Consider the following 21273-nt stretch of genomic DNA (forward strand, 5'->3'; position numbering starts at 1 on the left):
GTACTGGCTATAACATTCCAAGGTTTACCAGATGCTACCAAAAAAAATGAGCTACATGGAGTGTTGCTAAATATAGGTGAGATTTACAAAACCACTTTAGTCTTATTAACATTTCCGATTGACATCTTTAATTACTTTGCACCAGCCTGGCAAAATAGAAGAATGTTGGTGGTTGGTAACTGCAAAACCTAGCTTGAAGATTAACAGGTCATTGCTCAGAATAAGACAATCCATTTGAATAGAGGAAGAGTATCTGGACTGGAAAATTTTGCAAAGCTGGTTTACATGAAGGTGTTTTGTCCCAAATTCAGACAATTCCTCAAACATGCATTTTTTGGTTTAAAACTGGTTAACTAACGTAGAAAGCAAAGAAACAAAAGACCATCGAGAACTCCCCACATCTTGGAAAGTTCTAATTGACACTACGCCACCTAGTAGTAGCCTGAAAGCTGCAATTAGTATAAAGGTCAACCAGAAAACAGTCTCTCCCTATTTCTCATACAGTTAATCAGTTCTGCTTAGTTCCTGTCATGCTCATTTATAGACAAATCAGGGGTCCCACTAGCTTGACCACTGATCATTAGTAGTTTGACAATACCTACTAACGCGAACTTCAAATAGATTAACTTAGGGATCTGTCATGATGTATTCATGCTGTATTATAGGGGACTCAAGGTCATCTTACCCAAAGCTACAAGGGTAAAATGGAATTTTCAAAGTCCCTTAAGATCCTGGCCAAGTTTTATGTATAGAACAATTAGTGATGTTCAAGACTTAACCAACATCTTTCAATTCTGAATGTAGGTCTGTATGAATATGGTTAACAATTATGACGTCTGACTGGAATTTACCAAATTGAAAAGTGTTAATATTGAACACAAATCAAAAATCTAGTTAGAAACATTTTATTTAAATGTGCCAAATAAAAACCCATATTTTCAGACCATAGGATGTTAATACATTCAACAAAAATTTATATTATCTTACTGTTTTGAATTTACATAGTAGTAGTAATCCAGATCCATTTTGATTAGATGGTTGAATTATCTTTCCTAGGTTACACTTTACAGACATCACAAATCCCTTATAATAATGTAAACAAAATAACTTTTCCCTAAAGGGTGAACTTGAGAGCTTCAGTCCATTCTTTCAGGACTTGCACTTCTGCGAGGACTTCCTGATGGGGAACGACTAAAAAGAAAAACATTAGGTTTGGATCCAATTAGTGTTGATTGAAACTCTCATGTACATACACTAACTTTCAATAAATTCAAAGGTGGCCTAAGGTACTGATTTCCAATAGCAAAGACCTAAAAATGACATGAGACTTACATATTTATCTTTTAGCTTAAGATTAGGCTACCCTGGCCAGGTGTGGTGGCTCACATCTGTAATCCCAACACTTTGGGAGGCCGAGGCAGGTGGATCACCTGAGGTCAAGAGATCGAGACTAGCCTAGGCAACATGGTGCAACTCAAGTCTCTAATAAAAATACAAAAAATTAGCTGGGTGTGTGGCAGGAGCCTATAATACCAGCTACTCGGGAGGCTGAGGCAGGAGAATCACTTGAACCCAGGAGGTAGAGGCTGCAGGAAGCTGAGACCGTTCCACAGCACTCCAGTCTGGGCAACAGAGCGAGACTGTCTCAAAAAATAAATAAATAAGCCAGGCATGTTGTTGGGCACCCATAATCCCAGCTACTCAGGAGGCTGAGGCAGTAGAATCGCTTCAACTAGTAAACCAAGATTCTACCACTGCACTCCAGCCTGGGCGACAGATCAAAACTCCCTCAAAAAAAAAAAAAAAGAAAAGAAAAAGGAAAAGGGAAAGCAAAGAAAGAAAATTAGGCGATCCTTGTCAAAACTGCCATGTCAACCTGCAGTTAAATATGACAACTATTTGAAGTTTTCTGGTCATTAAGTAGCACTAGCCAGATAGCTATTTACAAGACTTCTCTCCTCACTTTGTATCTATTGTACATGTGGGGAAAACGCATGTTTCTGATCAAAATTTCTACCAAGTACTCACAAGACCAATCACATCTTAATAATCACCCTAACATTTTATGAATCAAGAAAAGCAATCAGTTCAGAAACTTAGCATAGTATTTTAATCTATATAGCACCAATTCTCCAAAGAGCTCAAAGACTGCAAAGCAATAAGCAAACAAATCTGCAGAGGCCACACTTGACAGGCAAGATTGGCAACAAAACATTTAGCTTACCTTCTTTTTGGAGATGGAGATCTGGACTTTGATCGGCTGTCAAAACATGAGAAATTCTATTAAGAAAGAATACTAACCAATCCCTTTCTTGTAGTCACAATACCATAAAACAACCCCCAAATGTGCTAAGCTTAAAATGTCACACTGCACTTCAACTGAAGAACATCCTACCAGTTGTTGCTAACAAAGGCCAATCTTCCAACAACTGTTTTTCAAAAAAAATGAGTGAATAACTATATTTTATCATGATTAATCTTTTACATTCTGCTTTGAGCACATTAATTTCAGGATGCTTCTCCATGCAGCTATCAGTTCTAACAAGGGCCTCTTTAATATAATCCCCAAAGTCACAAACTTATTTCTCACTACAGTTTTACATTCCCTTGTTCAGGGAAAGTCAACCAGTAATAAGTAGGACATACATAAATAAGGTACTGTGTTTCCACTAACACCTAAGTTTAGAGTTATCACTTAAAATTTCAACAATTAAAAACACTTTGAACTCTTTGGATATTGGTGCCATATAACTAGAAGAGCATAATCAGATTTTTACCCTACCTGCTTCTTGGTCGTGAAATAGACCTGGATCTTGATCTTGACCTCGATGGGGATCTAGGTGAAAAACACAATTATACCAATTAGTCCACAGGAATTTCCTTGAACTACAAAACACTGTATTAGGTTAGGTGCAGAGAAGCTAAACCTAAGGAAGATGCAACACTTGCCTTATTCTAACACTTTCAAAAAACAGTTATCAAATACAAGGAAACACCATCTCAATTACTTGTTTCTATCACTCAATTGGTTAGTTTCTGAGACTAATTCAGGTGATAAAAGCTAGATGAAAAGAAATCCACCACTTAGTAAGGCTTTAATCTTGGATCATCAAATGTTTGAGAGCCATCAATTTGCCAGACAAACCAAAATCAGACTGACTTTTTTTTTTTTTTTTTTAAAGATTTGAGGTCCTGGAATCAAATTAAATACTTTTTATCTAAAGAGATAGATGGTCCATGGCTTTCTCAAGTAGACCACACGATTCAGAATTCCTGCATTTAAAGGTTTTGTGCTATTAAACACCAATTAACTCCCAGCTGCATTCTGTACCACTATCATTGCAAATATTAATTACACATTGCAATACTGTTTTTCTAATTTTCTTCATTCTATCTCCTTTTAAGGCCTTCTACAAAGAGTAAAGCTCTGGTTCTTAGCTTTTTCAGGTCTGAAACCATATAAACAAAACCCACATTCATCTGTACGTACACACTACTGCCCCAGTCAACTTTCCAGCGTCTCAAATCAACCCCATCATTCCAAAAATGAGCAATGTTTTCTACTTGCTTCTACTCTATTTTCCTGGTTCTAATGGGCCTTTTTGTCAGGAAAATCAATTACCATCTTTCAGAACTAGTATCATATAATCTGAAGCCAGAATTTTTTTTTTTTTTTTTTTTTGAGATGGAGTCTTGCTCTATCTCCAGGCTGGAGTGCAGTGGCACAGTCTCGGCTCACTGCAACCTCTGCCTCCCGGGTTCAAGCAATTCTTCTGCCTCAGCCTCCCGAGTAGCTGGGACCACAGGCACGTGCCACCACGCCCGGCATATCTTTTTGTATTTTTAGTAGAGACGGGGTTTCACCATGTTGGCCAGGATGGTCTCAATCTCTTGACCTCGTGATCTGCCTGCCTCGGCCTCCCAAAGTGCTGAGATTACAGGCATGAGCCACCGTGCCCGGCCAAAGCCAGAAATATTTACAGCAACATGCTCACCCATAGTCTTCACTAGAATTGTGGCACTTTAGATCCTTCTCTACCACCATGGCCTCTAACAAGCCTTAAAATCTCTAGTAGCCCTTTTCTTCACCTGTAAAACTAGATTAATATGGCCGGGCACGATGGCTCATGCCTGTAATCCCAGCACTTTGGGAGGCCGAGGCAGATGGATCACAAGGTGAAGAAATCAAGACGATCCTGGTCCACATGGTGAAACCCCGTCTCTACTAAAAATACAAAAAGATATGCCGGGCGTGGTGGCACGTGCCTGTAATCCCAGCTACTCAGGAAGCTGAGGCAGGAGAATCACTCGAACCTGGGAGGCAGAGGTTGCAGTTATCACGCCACTGCACTCCAGCCTGGTGACAGAGTGAAACTGTCTCAAAAAAACAAAAACCTAGATTAAAATTTATGGCATAAGTTGCACATAACATAAATTTTAATCTTGGTTCTTTAACTTTTACATCTCAATATTCCCTGAAGCAATCAATATGAATTATGTCCTTAAGACACGCTACTGCAGTTAAAATGTGAACAATCCAAACATAAACAAGAAAAAAGTGTTACATACTGGAAATACCTCGATCCTTTTATAGAACCAGACCTAGATCTTCTGAGGGAAGCTGATCTTGATCTACGAAGAGAAATAGATCTTGATCGTCGAGGAGATGCTGACCTTGACCTAAAAATTAAAGAACAGTTTTTTGTTTTTTTGGCCACTTAAGACTTCAATTAGGGAAAGGTGCAGTGTTCATGCTTATAATCCCAGCACTTTGGGAAATCATGAGCCCAGGAGCTTGAGACCAGCCTGGGAAACAGTACAAGTCCATTTCTACAAAAATAAAATTAGCTGGGTATGGTGAAAGTGCCTACAGTCCCACCTACTCAGGAGGCTGAGGCAGGAGGACTGCTTAGGCCCAAGAGGGCAAGGCTGCAGTGAGTCGTGGTTATGCCACTGTACTCTAGCCTGGTTGACTGAGCAAGACACTGTTTCCAAAAAAAATGAGTTTTTTCTGTGTTGGGCTATCAGTGAATTTAAAAATAATACATTAAGACTTGAATTAAACGAGATCTCACCTCCGTCCCCTGCTCCTGCTGCGTGAGCGAGAGTATCGCCTTCCTCTGGATCGAGAATGTGATCTAGACCGTGACCTATTTTTCAAGTTAGAGAAAAAACAAAATGTCAGACAATAACTCATTTTAAAGAGTTTGTGTGCCTCTGCTGAAATCAAATCTCAAAACTATTTAAATTTAGTGTCTCATTTGGAAATAAACTCTGGGCCTATTAGTTGTCGAGTTTTTTTTTTTTTTTTTTTTTTACTACCTAAAAAAAGATTTGTTAAAAGCTGAATTACAACTTAGAATTACATAATATAAAACACTATAATGTGTATTTAAAATAAACCTTGCAAGTTTGCAGGTCGACCCTCTTTGGCCCATGGTCTAGTAGATCTAGACGATCTAGAAGTATCTATAGCCGATCGCTGCATCTAGATGTTTTCTTCAATCTAACGACGATCAAACTGACAGCCAAATGAGCCAGGTGAGGCTTGATTGACGCAAGAAGATTTTTCTAGTTGGGAATGTGGTCAATCTGGTGTTCCTCTTTCTAAACCGGAGGGGGGCCCCCAATTGTAAGCCAAATTTACTGTTACGGCGATCACCGTCTCAAATTTTCTGCCCTTTAAAGAATAAGGTGAAGCTAGGTGTAGATGACTCGAGGGGATCTGGCCTCTTATGCTGATCACCTCAAGGTCTAGGAGGATCTTAATTGTCGGATTTGCAAGGCGCCTCAGCATGATATCATAAGGCTCGTGACATTCTGAATCAAGGCGACTGACTCAAACGAAGAAACCTGAAAGGTTTTGACCAGGTTGATTATTAATATAGTAACATTTTTTTAATTAAACAAAAATTGTAAAAATACACCTGTACAATTAACATTCAAGTTTATAGAAAAACACTAGTTTCTGCCTTGCTAATAAAAAAATTACTTGATTAACTAGAATACCAACCATTCCTTTATTAAAATAAATACCTGCTTCTTCTTCGCCGGCTGTAACGATGACAATCATAAGCATAATGTCCCTTTTCGCCACACTCATAGCATCTATCATTTGGATCAAAGGGACGTCGGGCAGGTGGTCTATCAAAACGTGATCTCCGAGGCATGCCTGTTGATAGTTCAACCCTCACTCGGGAGCCACAAATCACTCTAATAAAAGTAAAGTAACGAAATTCTAGTTAAAAATATATTCAGGACTTCCGGATATAAAAGAACTCTTTCCAACCACTCTTTCCCCCTCACAAACTTTGGCAGTCTTTACTAAGCCCTAACTCCATCTCTATCTTCTTTAACCTTCTTGTGTCTTTAGCAAGTAACACTATAATCAGCTGGTCTCCTCCAGATTTCAGAATCCAACCTTAGCACTCCATTACCTAGCCCACAATATATTTTAATGCACATGAATTTCATAACATTTTACTTACTTCCCATCCAGTCCTCGTACTGCATCTTCTGCATCTCTAGGATCTTCGAATTCCACAAAGGCAAATCCTGGAGGATTCCTCGCAATCCATACAGTTCTTAAAGGACCATAATAACTGAAAGCCCTTTCTAACTCTCCTTTGCCGGCACCAGTTCCCAGGTTACCAACATACACCTTGGTTTCTGTTTAAAAACGCAAACAGAAGAATGCACGTTATGCAAAATCTGGCCCAAGTTTGAATGAATTATTTGCCTTAAAATGGGCCATCCTCAAAATTGGGTAAAGCACATTTAATGCTCTCTATTAAAGATTGAACTTAGTCCTAAAACCGGTGAAGTCCGCAAATCCCTGAAAACCTAGACTTTTTAACAAAGTTCTTAACGTTCTACTAAGAGGTGACCGTCCCCAACAGAGATGCGTCGTAGGGTACACCGAGGCGTGGGGCGGGACCCGCCCCGGCCCCGCCCCGCCCATGAGTCCCGGCAGCCCCGGGGGCGCTAGGAGCGCGCGGGCCCGCGGCGGTAGTGGCGGCGGCGGCGGGCGGGCCTCGGTAAGGGCCGGGCAGGGAGAGCTGCCCAGGCTCTCGTCCTCCGCGGCAACCGCCCCAGGCACAGGCTCGCCCAAGACTCCAGCTCTCCGCCCCAAAGCCATAAAGTGCGCTCGAAAAAACTAAAAGAGGAAAAAAAAAAAACAGCCGCAAGTCGCAAAGATTACATTCCCTTTCCCATTCCACAGTTTAACCGTTTGACGAGAACACGCAGCTCACAGCTGCCAATTTCGTTCCGTCTCAAACACAACCACGATCTTAGTTACGGCTGCGGCCAGATCTGTCCGCCGAAGTGGCGGGAAAGCGGTGAGGAAATGCGCCACCACGGTCGTCAATGTGCGCAAAATGGCAGCCGCCGCCGAGGGCGGGGGGAGGGGGCCGGCGGGCGGCTCCAAGAAGGGCATCGCGGAAACCGTGATCTCAACCCTGCTTCAGGCTGGATTGGTCCACAAAAATGCCCAAGAGTACGGAACTCGGCAGAGATGTACACCAGCCATCCCCTGTCTCCCTTCACCACCCCGCCCCCGCTGCCTCCGGCTTCGTATGGCGTGCGCCGAAGCCGCCATTACGCACGCGGAATAACCGTCTCCCAACCGCCGCGCCAGCCCTACGGCCTCGCAGTGCTCAGTACACCACACCAACGTCCCTCAGAGGACCCCAGCCTCTTACCTCCTCCGTACCGCCCGTAACGCGACATGATGACCGACCCGCGTGCTCGGCTCTAGCTCGCAGCGCCTAAGGCTCGAGCGACGCAAAAGCTGACACACGCCCTCACCCGCCAACGGTCCCGACGGCACTACGAGGAAGAGCCCGAGTTCGCATTTATATATGCGGCGGCTGGGCTTTGCGCATGCGTCATTTCGTTGTTCTGCGCGGCACAAAGGAGCTGGGCGGAAACAGCCGAGAAGCGACGCGGAAGGAACTGAAGAGACTAACACGCCGATCACGGGCGGAGGGATACGTTTCCATGGGAACGCCACGATCTCGCCAGTAAACCTGAGGCCTTTCCCGTGGTGTCCCGTCCCCTCCCCTCCCCCTTTTCTACACCCTCCTTGTCTTCCTTCCCTTCTCCCTACCCCCTGCCGCCTTTTCGTTTTCTCCAGTTTAGGGACCCTCAGCCTTAGTAATCTTCGTCCAGATGCGTTAGACCGGCCTATGAAAGACTGTACAATTTAACCACTGTTGTTGCAGCCGTCGCGCCTTTCTGTTGCGGGACCTGGCCTAGTCTGCTACTCTGTGATCTTTGGGGCTCATCAGAGGTAATCGAAAGTTTGGCCATGGTGAAAAGTCCATGAACCCCGCCATTCTGAGTGGTGGTTTTTACACCATAGACCTTAGGAAGGATGACGCCCCCAGAGACTTGTGGTAAAGTCTCCTGCCCTGCACTCCCCCCTCCAGCTTCTTCCGAACCAGTCACCAGTTTGTCACCACCACGGTCTGAGTTCTTGGGGTCTGAAAGACAAAGAAATAGAACTGTGGGCTTCCCCCTCTTCCCGGTTATATTGCAACTGTGACAAAACCCTGATGTTTAAAGCATTTTGGCCAGTGGCAATTTGGAAATTATTTGCATCTGAAACTCAAAGTAATAGATTTGCTCTTCCTTTCTAATGTTTTCTGCTTTGTATTGTAGTAACACACATGATCCACTAATACTCAGTTCCTGAGGATTATTGGGACTCCTAAATCATCTTTTTTTTTTTTAGAGAGAGTCTTGCTCTTGTTGCCCAGGTTAGAGTGCAATGGCACCATCTCAGCTCACTGCAACATCCGCCTCCCGAGTTCAAGCCATTCTGCCTCAGCCTCCCGAATAGCTGGGATAACAGGCGTGCACCACTACGCCCAGCTAATTTTGTATTTTTAGTAGAGTCGGGGTTTCGCCATGTTGGCCAGGCTGGTCTCAAACTTCTAATCTCGTGATCCACCCACCTCGGCCTCCCAAAGTGCTGGAATTACAGTCGTGAGCCACCGCGCCCGGCCTCTAAATCATCTTTGAATATCTCCACGCAGTGGAAATAGCAGCCTTGCTGCTCAGCCACTCAGTAGTACCAAATAAATGCCAAACTTCTTTACATTAGAATTGCTTCAGACACCAACTGCAAATACAGATTTCAGTTCTTTTTTGCTAGAAACATAGACATTACATCATAAATTCTTGGAATACACAAAAGATGGAAAGGTTATACATTAAAAAAAGGATGGGCCGGGCGCGGTGGCTCACGCCTGTAATCCCAGCACTTTGGGAGGCCGAGGTGGGTGGATCACGAGGTCAAGAGATCGAGACCATCCTGGTCAACATGGTGAAACCCCGTCTCTACTAAAAATACAAAAAATTAACTGGGCATGGTGGCACGTGCCTGTAATCCCAGCTATTCAGGAGGCTGAGGCAGGAGAATTGCCTGAACCCAGGAGGCGGAGGTTGCGGTGAGCCGAGATCGCGCCATTGCACTCCAGCCTGGGTAACGAGCGAAACTCCGTCTCAAAAAAAAGAAAAAAAAAAAAAAAAAAGGACATCTTTAGATATTTGCATTTTTGTCTTTTTCATCTTCTGCAACTTCATTTGGTGTGTATAGGTGTGGAATGTAGATTACAGGGAAAGGAGGCTTGGTGAATAAAGCAAGGATTCTCTCCAGGTCATGCTATGATTGTATGCATATTTTTTAAATTGATGAAGTTATGGAGAGAATTAGTCTGTCTCAGGAACATCTCTAGGAAGAAAATAGAAGCTCTGTAGAGTATATGTGTTCTCCTTAGTCTTAGTGATTTTTGTTTCTATCTACTGGGTTCTTCTCAAAAGAAACAATATAAAGATCTATATGTTCTTCTCAAAAGAATTAAACAATAATTATAAAAATTATATAGGGGCCAGGTGCGGTGGCTCACGCCCATAACCCAGCACTTTGAGAGGCCGAGGCGGGCGGATTGCATGAGCTCAGGAGTTCGACACTCACCTGGGCAACATGGTAAAACCCATCTCTACTAAAATACAAAAAATAAGCTGGTCACGGTGGTGTGTGCCTGTAGTCTCAGCTATTTCAGGAGGCTGAGGCAGGAGAATTACTTGAACCCAGGAGGCAGAGGTTGCAGAGAGAGTCAAGATCGTGCTGCACTCCAGCCTGGGGGACAGAGTCAGACTCTGTCTAAAAAAAAAAAAAAAAAAAAAAAAAAAAATTATGTAGTCCCTAAAAGATAGAATATCAATTCTGTAAAGCCTTACTAAGTTGACTTTCTTCTGTTAAGAAGCTATGAAAATTACTGTGGGTTGGGGTGGGAGAAAAAAATAAATAAATAAAATAAAAAAGAAAATTACTGTGAACCAAGCATAGATACCTGCTTGAGAGGTAGTGCATATTATACCGTATAGTTCCTAATAAACCTCAATAAACTTCTTTTGACTCTGAATACAAAGTCTAGGTCGGGCTTCGTGGCTCATGCTGGTAATCCCAGCACTTGGGTAGGTGGAGGTGGAAGGATTGCTAGAGTCCTGGACTTTGAGACCAGCCTGGGCAACAGAACTAGATCCCCATCTCTACCAACAAAACAAAGTCTATAGTTGTACTAAAGAAATTTCTAAGCAAATAATAGTAAATAGAAACAGTTTTAAAATTTCTAACCAATTGGTTTCAGACCCTAATTCGCAGATATGCCTGTCTTGGAGACAGGTGTTCAATAAGCTAATTACATACTATTTATCCCTATGAAAGCAGGGCCGGTAGGAGGCCAGGCTTTGTTGATCTGGTTACCATGAAAAAATAATAGTACTGTATACTATTCTCATACACTATTCTACTTTCTACCGAACACTCTTTAAGAACAGGCAACCAGTTCTTTTCACTAAATGTCAATCCAGTCCAAATCAGGGAGATTTTACTGTGCAGAGAACTTTTATTCCTGCTGATTCTCTTTGAAATCACATTCACCCACATAAGTTTCTGCCTCTAGAAATCTGTGTTAAATTTACATTCTCAGATTGTTTGAATATGAAAAGTACTTAATTCAAATGTAATATTTCCTAATATGCAATATTAATTATTAACATGTTACTATTGTTAAATTTTGACAATATTATTAGTTTAGGAAAGGAGAGTAATTCATAAGCCTTTTACAGCAGTTTTCAAAATGTATATGCATTTCCTACATTTGGTATTTCCAGGGAAATATTAACAAAAAAGCTCCCTTTTTAATCTTACTTCTCTCACCATTTGTTTCACTTTTAAATCATTATCACCAGTTGAGCTCAGATGTGAAAACCTTAAAACAAGAAAGGAAAAAAAAAAAAAAAGAAAGGAAAAGCAAATTTAAACCTTTTGCTCATGAATCTGTTTGTTTGTTTGTTTGTTTGTTTGTTTGTTTTTTTGAGACGGAGTTTCACTCATGTTACCCAGGCTGGAGTGCAATGGCGCGATCTCGGCTCACCGCAACCTCCGCCTCCTGGGTTCAGGCAATTCTCCTGCATCAGCCTCCTGAGTAGCTGGGATTACAGGCATGCGCCACCATGCCCAGCTAATGTTTTGTATTTTTAGTAGAGACGGGGTTTCACCATGTTGACCAGGATGGTCTCGATCTCTTGACCTCGTGATTCACCCACCTCGGCCTCCCAAAGTGCTGGGATTACAGGCTTGAGCCACCGCGCCCAGCTGTTTGTTTTTTAAAGGCAGGGCAAGAGGTGGGCAGACCTCAGACTCTGCCTCCTGGACCCCAGCTTCCCCCTCCGCCACGCCAAGAATCTATTTGTAATATAAATAAGTAATCTATAGTAACAAATACTAATTTTTAATATGTATTTATGTATGTGCTGTGTATGTGTGTACTGTAGGTTCAACCAAACAGCTATGTTCAACTACAGCTTTCTTTTTCAACATTTCATGATCTTCTGTTTCCTCTGGAATGCTGTTAGGACAGTCTGAGAAGGAAGAGGCATGTTCATAATTATTTCATATTGTATTAAGAAATTAATTTCTCAGGCTGGGCGTGGTTGTTCATGCCTGTAATCCCAGAACTTTAGGAGGCTGAGGCAGGCAGATCACAAGGTCAGGAGTTTGAGACCAGCCTGACCAACATGGTGAAACCCCGTCTCTACTAAAAATACAAAAATTAGCCCACGTGGTGGTAGACACCTGTAATCCCAGCTACTCAGAAGGCTGAAGCAGGAGAATCGCTTGAACCCGGGAGGGGAAGTTTGCAGTGAGCCGAGACCGCTCCATTGCACTCCAGCCTGGGTGACAGAGCAAGATTCCATCTCAAAAAAAAAATAAAAAGAAATTAATTAATTTCTCATTAACCAAGTATTGGACAACTGTCAGTACTAAAGGATGAAAGGCTAAAGAACTGCAGTGCTTTGACCAACTTCAAGAGTAAAACTAGGAAAAGGAATAATGTGGTGCAGGAATGCTCCACTGATATAAATATGACCTAAATGGGTGGTTTAGGTGTGTAAAACAATCTAGGTAATGGTGAGGTTTTCTGTGGAATGTCACATTGTATTATAAAGTATGAAATGGCCATATGAGGTGGCTCATGCCTGTAATCCCAACACTCAGGAGGCAGAGGCAGGTGGATTGCTTGAGCTCAGGAGACCAGCCTGGGCAACATGGTGAGACTGTATTATTATTATTGTTATTTTGACATAGGGTCTCACTTTGTCACCCAGGGTGAAGTGTAGTGGCCATGACCTTAACTCACTGCAAACTCCACCTACCCAGTTCAAGCGATCTTCTGGCTTCAGTTCCCACAAGGAGCTGGAACTACAGGCAAGCACCACCACGCCCAGCTAATTTTTGTATTTTTTTCTATAGAGATGGGGTTTTGCCATGCTGCTCAGGTTTGTCTCAAGCTGAACTCAAGTGATCTGCCTGCCCTGGCATCCCAAAATGCTGGGGTTACAGGCATGACCCACTGCTCCCAGCATAATTTAGTTTAATGACTAAGTGCCAGTCATACTCAGTGGTGAAAACAAATACAAGAAATATAATCAGAAGACAGACGTTTAAAAATACGGGCCAGGTACAGTGCCTCATGCTTGTAATCCCAGAACTTTGGGAGGCCTAGGTAGGAGGATTGCTTAAGACTAGGCTTGAACTCAAGCTTGAACTCGCTTGAGTTTGAGACCAGCCCAGGCAACATAGCAAGATTCCATCTCTATATTAAAAGAAAATAGAAATAAAAATGGGAAATTGAAAAAGGACTGGGTGCAGTGTCTCACATCTGTAATCCCAGCACTCTGGGAGGTGGAGGTGGGTGGATCACCTGAGGTCAGGAGTTTGAGACCAGCCTGACCAACATGGTGAAACCCTGTGTCTACTAAAAACACAAAAAAATCTGGTGAGGTGAGCTGGGTTACTCCTGTAATCCCAGCACTTTGGGAGGCCAAGGAGGGCAGATCACTTGAGGTCAGGAGTTCAAGACCAGCCTAGCCAACATTGTGAAATCCTGCCTCTACTAAGAATACAAAAATTAGCCAATGGTGGTCCACGCCTGTAATCCCAGCTCCTCCAGAGGCTGAGGCAGGAGAATCGTTCGAATGTGGGAGACACAGGTTGCAGTGAGCTGAGATCATGCCACTGCACTCCAGCCTAGGCAACAGAGTAAGACTGTGATTCAAAAAAAAAAAAGAAGAAGAAGAGTTTATCTTCTAGTGGGCTGCATGGCTTTTCCATTCAGAACTGGGCCTTTCAGGCCAGGCGCAGTGGCTCATGCCTGTAATCCCAGCACTTTGGGAGGCCGAGGTGGGCAGATCACAAGGTCGGGAGTTTGAGACCAGCCTGGCCAGTATGGTGAAACCCCGTCTCTACTAAAAATACAAAAATTAGCCAGGCATGATGGTGGGTACCTGTAGTCCCAGCTACTTGGGAGGCTGAGGCAAGAGAATCACTTGAACCCAGGAGGCAGAGGTTGCAGTGAGCTGAGATCTCACCACTGTACTCCAGCCTGGGCGACAGAGTGAGACTCCATCTCAAAAAAAAAAAAAAGAACTGGGCCTTTCAGATAAATGTATAATTAACCTAGCTTTTTATTTATTTATTATTTTTTTAAGATAACGAGTTTCGCTCTTAGGCCAGGTGTGGTGGCTCAAGCCTGTAATCCCAGCACTTTGGGAGGCCGAGGCAGGTGGATCACGAAGTCAAGAGATCGAGACCATCCTGGTCAACACGGTGAAACCCCGTCTCTACTAAAAATACAAAAAATTAGCTGGTCATGGTGGTGCGTGCCTGTAATCCCAGCTACTCAGGAGGCTGAGGCAGGAGAATTGCCTGAACCCAGGAGGCGGAGGTGCGGTGAGCCAAGATCACGCCATTGCACTCCAGCCTGGGTAACATGAGTGAAACTCCGTCTCAAAAAAAATAAAAAAATAAATAAAAATAAATTAAAAAAAAGAGTTTCGCTCTTTTTGCCCAGGCTGAAGTGCAGTGGCACGATCTCAGCTCACTGCAACCTCTGCCTCCTGGGTTCAAGCAATTCTCCTGCCTCAGCCTCCTAACTAGCTGGGATTACAGGTGCCCGCCACCACACCCAGCTGATTTTTGTATTTTTAGTGGCTGGTCTCAAACTCCTGACCTCAGGTGATCCACTGGCCTCGGCCTCCCAAGGTTCTGAGATGACAGGCATGAGCCACCATGCTCCGCCATAACCTAGCTTTTAAAAAGTTAGTAATTTATTGATGGGCATGCAGTGGGTGTCTCTTGGAAATGGCCAATTTTTATTAAAATATTTCTGGAAGAAAATTTAAAAAAAAGTGATTACTGTTGCTAACAACCTGAAACATAACTGAATCTTAAGTGTAAAAACAAGCATTTATTGGGCTGGGCACAGTGGCTCATGCCTGTAATCCCAGCACTTTGGGAGGCCAAGGTGGGTGGATCACCTGAGGTCAAGAATTTGAGACCCTTTGGAGGCCAAGGCAGCCGGATCACCTGAGGTCGGGAGTTCAAGACCAGCCTGACCAACATGGTGAAACCCCGTCTATTAAAAATAAAAATAAAAATAAATAAATAAAATAAAAAGAATTTGAGACCAGCCTGGCCAACCATGGTGAAACCCAGTCTCTACTAAAAATTCAAAAATAATTAGGGCATGTCGGCACATGCCTGTAGTCCCAGCTACTCAGGAGGCTGAAACAGAATCACTTGAACCCTGGAGGCAGAGGTTGCAGTGAGCCAAGATCATGCAGTTGCACTGCAGCCTGGGCAATAAAATTAGACTCCTCCTCAAACAAACAAACAGCTGCAGGGGTGGGGAGGGGAGGAAAAAAAAAGAAAAGCAAACAAACAAAACCCAAAAATAAAATAAAAATAAAAAACAAGCATTTATCTAAAATAATGCCTCTGAGGCTGTCCTCCTTATCATTTCTTCTTATATGTAACATATTTTTCCTCTTTGTTTTCTCTCTCCCTCTGTGTGAAAATTTGCAACTGTTTCTTCTGCTTTTCCGTCTCTTTTTCTTTTCCTTTGATTACTCTCCTCTGTTCTACCTCTCCCTTTTGTCTTTTGACTTATCAAAATACAGAATTCAAGTGCATTTTAAAGTATACTTGGATCTTTTTTTGAAGTGTTGTAATAATTACCGTTGTGTTTTGCTATTTCTACTTTTAAGAATAGATTAATTGAAACTATTCTGTTATTATGAATAAATTAAATAGCTTGTAATTTGGAATTGGCCTTCCATTGTACCCACTCCCAACCCGGCTTACAGGTATTAAATGACTCCCAGTAGAAGAAAAGATTTCCTACCAAATGCTGTGATAACAACTATTACATTTGAATTTATTTTTTCTAATAGGAACAATACTAGGAAATCTTTGTAGATTTACACAAATCTCCGCATGTCCAAAGTTCTATACAATTGACCACAATGCTTCATTTCGTCAAAAGTTAGTTTTAGGCCAAGCACACAGGCTCACGCCTGTAATCCCAACACTTTAGGAGGCCAAGGCAGGTGGATCACTTGAGTACTAGCCTGGGCAACGTGGCGAAACTTCACCTCTACAAAAAATACAACAACAACAAAAAAAAGTAGGCTGGGCGAGGTGGCTCACTGTAAACCCAGCACTTTGGGAGGCTGAGGTGGGCGGATCACCTGAAGTCAGGAACTCAAGACCAGCCTGGTCAACGTGGTGAAACCCCACCTCTACTAAAAATACAAAAATTAGCCGGGCGTGGTGGTGGGCACCTCTAATCCCAGCTACTCGGGAGGCTGAGGCAGGAGAATCGCTTGAACCTGGGAGGTAGTAGAGCTGAGATTGCACCATTGCACTCCAGCCCGGGCAACAGAGCAAGGCTCAATCTCAAAAAAAAAAAAAAAAAAAAAAAAGGAGCTGAGCGTGGTGGTACATGCCTATAGTCCCAGCTACTCAAAAGGATGAGGTGGGCGGATCTCCTGAACCCAGGAGGCAGAGGTTGTTAGTGAGTCAAGATCATGACACTGCACTCCAGCCTGGGCAACAGAGTGAGACTCCGTCTCAAAAAAAGAAAAAGAAAAAAAAAAAAAAGAGAGCTACATAAATACATTCCCTTTTCCAACCAGATTCTTGCCCCCAAAGGCCTTCCTATAGAGAAATTTTACAGCTATCATAGTACAGTTCTATAACGCAAATACAGAAAAGCATGATCATATGAAATCGATATGTTGAAGGAATAGTTACAAAAGAATTCTGCTTACAAAGAATATACTTTGCAGTGCTTTTTTTTAAAAAGCATGTTTTCCTCATCTATAGTTAAATTTACAAATTTTTAAAACAGGTTTTGTTTAGTACATTACAAATGTACTAAATGCATTTTCAGAAATGCATCTTCTGGGTAACTAAAATTATCTTTTGTTCCCCCATTGTCTAACATAGATGATAATATCCTAATGCTGCACCTCACAGCTAGTTGTTTGTTTGCCTCTATTTTAACAGCAACACCTCAGACTGAGCTTTGTGTGGAAGAAGTGATCTCAATCAGGAGATCAGGAGCTACACTCATTGCAACCACATCACTCCACTTCCACTTCAGATATTTCTCATCTCTAAGTGGGGAAACAAATATGCCACTTACTCTAAGTAAAAGAAAAAATGATCAGGAGGACAAGTTTGAAGATGCCTGTGAAAGTATCCCTATGGCAACAAAAATGAATCTACTATCTTCCTTGGAAGAATGCACCACTGGATTGTATTTATTTCTAAATAACAGATTCTCAGATGCAATAAATCTCATTCATCCATGGTCTAAAAACAGCATGTACCATTCCCTAATGTATAGTTTCTTTATGGTTGTCAAGGCCATCCTGACTTTTGAGCCACAGGATTTACAGATTGGAATGATAGCTGCAAAGGACGCTTTGAACACCTGTAACAATTTCCGAAAAAAAACTAAAATGACATTGTCTCATCTAGTAAGTAAACAGGAAATAACAGCTATCACAGAAGAGGAATTGCATGCAGAAGTCTGTTATGCTGAGTGTTTGATCTTGAAATCCTTCATATCATTTATACAAGATGAGAGCATGCTTGCTTTCCTTAAAAGCGGGATCAGTTTTGGGTCAAGTTACCAAATATACAAAGACTGTCAACAGGTATTAACACAGATACCTGACAACCAAAGCAAAACCCACAAACACCTGGTTGGAGGTGTAAAATTTGGACTTGGAGCATTCAATTTGATGTTATCACTTGTGCCACCAAAGACACTTAAACTACTCAATATTATTGGATATTCTGGTGATAGAGAAGTGGGCTTGTCTTTGCTTCATGAGAGTGCATCTGAAACTCACATAAATAATATCATAAGTCTTTTGACTCTACTCTTTTATTACAATTATGTCTATGTAACTTTTGGTGTTGAAAAGATTTCCAATTCTACAGAAGATCTCTTCCTAGTCTACCTCCAGAAATTTCCAAACTGTGTCATATTTAAATTTTTTCATGCACGTTCTAGTATGTTGAAAGGAGATTTTGAAAATGCACAGCTAAAATTACAGGAGTGCATTTTTACTCAGAATGAATGGAAGCAGTTTCATCACCTCTGTTACTGGGAATTCATGTGGTGCCACATTTTATGGCAGGATTGGAGGCAAGCTTACCACTATGCCAATCTACTGTCTCAACAAAGCAGGTGGTCCAAGGCAATCTACATGTACAGTAAAGCTATCATCCTGGCTTTGCTTCCTTCTGATTTTGTGAAATCAGTAAGTGAGGATATAAACTCTCTCTTCTTAAAAGTGGAAGGCCTGAGAATCAAATTTTTAGGCGGTTCTGTGCCAATAGAAAAGTTTGTTGCAGAGAAGGGTCAGCGCTATGGCACTACAACAGGCTGGTTTACAGCCCAACCCCTTCTGGAGTTCATTTATGCCTGGAGTGGTTTCCGAGTCATGAGCAAAAAAGTTGAGCTTATTTCAAGCTGGCTATCAATAATTGACAGAGGAGAAGATCTTTTACAAGAAAATCCACATAAAGAGTATGGCACAGATGACATAAGTTTATTAAATTTACTGAAAGGTCTATGCCTGAAATACTTAGGCAAATACGAAAAGGCTGAGTATTACTTTAATCGTGTCATTCAAAAGGAGAAATTGTTGAAATATGACCACTATTTGGTGCCATATACTTATTATGAACTGGGAATCTTACACTATCTAAAAGGAGACTATGCCAGTGCAACAAAAAACCTACACAAAGTAAGAAATTACAAAGACTATTCCATGGAAGCCCGATTACAGTTTAGGACTCACATAGCCCTTCAACAAATAGCTAAAGAAAAATGATTTAAACGCCAAGTGTGGTTTTGTTTAGCGTAAGTGAAATATCTACAGTGAGTAGTAATTAACAGGTAGAAAAATCATTTCTTTGTGGAAAAAAATCCAAGAGGTAGCTGCCAAGAATCTGATCAGTAACGAGAAAGGAATTGGCCATGACTTTTCCCCCTTTCTTTCTCATACCTATAAAATGCAATGTCTTAAGGGCAAATGAGGTGAAGCACATTTTTGAAAAATAAAAGGCAAAAGATGTACATTAAAAAAAATCTCTCCTATATTACAAATTTGTCAATTATATTAGAAAACATTTTCAAAACCTCAAAACATTTTTAACAATCTCGCTAGGTAACATATACAGCTCACTATGCTAGGGATCCCGGTACCCTATACATATTTTTATTTAACTGTGTTTTGTTTTTTTTTTTTTTAAAAAAAAAGACTTCCGCTCTCAGCCTTAGCGCCACCTTCTTGGAAACTGCTGTGCCATGAGCCAAGTGGAGGAAGAAGCAAATCCGCAGGCTGAAGTGCAAAAGAAGAAAGATGAAACAGAAGTCCATGTAAACCACTAGCTTGTGTACCCAGAAACATGAAATGTCGGAGGCTGGTACAATTTGCTGGACTGCATGCTGCTGTCTAGAACTTGTCTAAGTGGATCTAGAGCTTCCATTGCCATCTGATCATGGAAACCACCTCTGAGACCCACCTTGCTCATAACCAAAACAGCCCATGTTGGTTCTTTGCCTTGGGCCTGTGACATTCTGGACTGTTTCTGTGTTCACTTGTGGCTGAGTGTAACAAGCATACAATAAATCACCTCTTCTGCTGTCTTAGCTGAAGAATTAAAAAAAAAAAAATTCTAAACAGTGATGCACTGAATGGCACAGACTCTGAATGATTTTCCCCTTATACACAATCGTTTTTATTGGCTTTTTATACCAGAGGGGATTGTCCGCCCTGTGTGATCAGTAATATTTCTTACCCTTTTTGTAATAAGAAGCAAAATGTGAGTTTACAGTTTGCCACAGGATAGAGAATAAAGCCCTCTCCTTTTTCTACACACACATAAGGCCAAGAGGATAGATACACGGCTGTTGGAGGAAGAGTTTGGTTACCATGTAATCCTCCCTTCAGTCATCCTCCCTAAGGTGTAATTCTCAATAAGACCAGCTCTTCAACATAATTAAACTGATTGCATCAATCCATTGTGAGTGGGTTAATCTGAGAGTAAATAGCAGCTGTAGGGGTGGGGCTTGGTATTATTTTACCTGCCTTAGGGATAAAAAAAAAAAAAAATGACCTAATTTCCAGGTCATTAAGTCTGGCTGAGTGTGTCTTCCTCGTTGTCACCCTTTGAAACAGAAGTTGCTAGAAAAGCGTAGCTTGCTAAAAACACGTCAACAAAACATACTACCTTAATACTTAGGGTATCCAAACAACCAACTAAAACAAGATGCAGAGCTAGTATTTCAAGGTTTAGCAATGTGTGCTTTTAAAAACATTTTTCTCATAAATTAAAAATAGACTTTGAAGTGAACAATTGTGCTTGAGTTATTCTTTATTATTTAATTAGTATAGTTATACTGGTTAAGAGGGCAGGTTCTGGCCTGGTTACCTGAATTTGTATCCTAATTCTGCCACTTACTAGTTGTGTGTGGCCTTGGGCCTCTGTACCTCAGATTCCTTGGATATAAAATTGGGATACTAAGTAGTATCTGTCTCGTAGTTTTGCTATGTTAAGATTGAGCTAATAAGATCGGACGCAGTGGCTCACACCTGTAATCCCAGCACTTTGAGAGGCTGAGGTGGGTGGATCAAGAAGGAGATCGAGACCAGCCTGGCCAACATGGTAAAACCCCATTTCTACTAAAAATACAAAAATAGCTGGGGGCGTGGTGGCACACACCTGTAGTCCCAGCTACTCGAGAGGCTGAGGCAGGAGAATCGCTTGAAACTGGGAGGCGGAGGTTTGCAATGAGGTGAGATGGCACCACTGCATTCCAGCCTGGGCAACAGAGCAAGTCTCAAAAAATGAAAAATAAAATAAAAAGGGTACTAGGTAGAGTTTCCAGATAGCTGAACATGTAGAGATTCCTGGACGGTGGTGCACCCAGGGAGGGCACAGATGCTCCATGTCCTGTCCCCCATATGCATTTTTGTTTTTTTTTTTTTTGAGGAGGAGGAGTTTCACTCTTGTTGCCCAGGCTGGAGTACAATGGCGTGATCTTGGCTCACTGCAACCTCCACCTCTCAGGCTCAAGTGATTCTCCTGCCTCAGTCTCCCCAGTAGTTGGGGCTACAGGCACACACCACTACACCTGGCTCATTTTTGTATTTTTAGTAGAGATAGAGTTTCACCATGTTAGCCAGGCTGGTCTCAAACTCCTGACCTCAGGCAATCCGCCCACCTTGGCCTCTCAAAGTGCTGGGATTACAGGTGTGAGCCACCAGGCCCAGCCCCTTATATACATTTCTTCATATGTATTCTTTATAATATTGTTTATAAATAACTGGTAA

The 21273-nt window shown here is 42.0% G+C and overlaps 2 protein-coding genes across 5 annotated transcripts; one reads left to right on the forward strand and one right to left on the reverse strand.

Moving 5' to 3' along the window:
• Window positions 1–889: 889 nt before the first annotated feature.
• SRSF7 (serine and arginine rich splicing factor 7) lies at window positions 890–7968 on the reverse strand. 4 transcript variants are annotated; one of them, XM_032239358.1, is made up of 8 exons: window positions 7704–7968; window positions 6489–6669; window positions 6037–6213; window positions 5076–5150; window positions 4579–4680; window positions 2783–2836; window positions 2225–2260; window positions 890–1191 (listed from the first exon to the last, which is right to left on the reverse strand). In XM_032239358.1, the coding sequence occupies exons 1-8, from the start codon at window positions 7729–7731 to the stop codon at window positions 1137–1139; spliced, it is 708 nt and encodes a 235-aa protein (XP_032095249.1). In that variant the 5' UTR covers window positions 7732–7968; the 3' UTR covers window positions 890–1136. The 4 variants fall into 4 exon arrangements, with proteins under 4 accessions (XP_032095249.1, XP_032095248.1, XP_032095251.1 ...); XM_032239357.1 differs by having other exon boundaries at window positions 4570–4680; window positions 7704–7967; XM_032239360.1 differs by lacking the exon at window positions 2225–2260.
• An 8963-nt stretch (window positions 7969–16931) lies between these two features.
• Window positions 16932–18974, forward strand: LOC116524316 (tetratricopeptide repeat protein 39B-like). Its single transcript, XM_032239544.1, has one exon. The coding sequence runs from the start codon at window positions 17053–17055 to the stop codon at window positions 18766–18768; it is 1716 nt and encodes a 571-aa protein (XP_032095435.1). The 5' UTR covers window positions 16932–17052; the 3' UTR covers window positions 18769–18974.
• The last annotated feature ends 2299 nt before the right edge of the window (window positions 18975–21273 follow it).

This window comes from Sapajus apella, unplaced genomic scaffold (genome assembly GCF_009761245.1).
Source record: "Sapajus apella isolate SASKATOON/1434 unplaced genomic scaffold, GSC_monkey_1.0 scaffold44, whole genome shotgun sequence".
Lineage (NCBI taxonomy): Eukaryota > Metazoa > Chordata > Mammalia > Primates > Cebidae > Sapajus > Sapajus apella.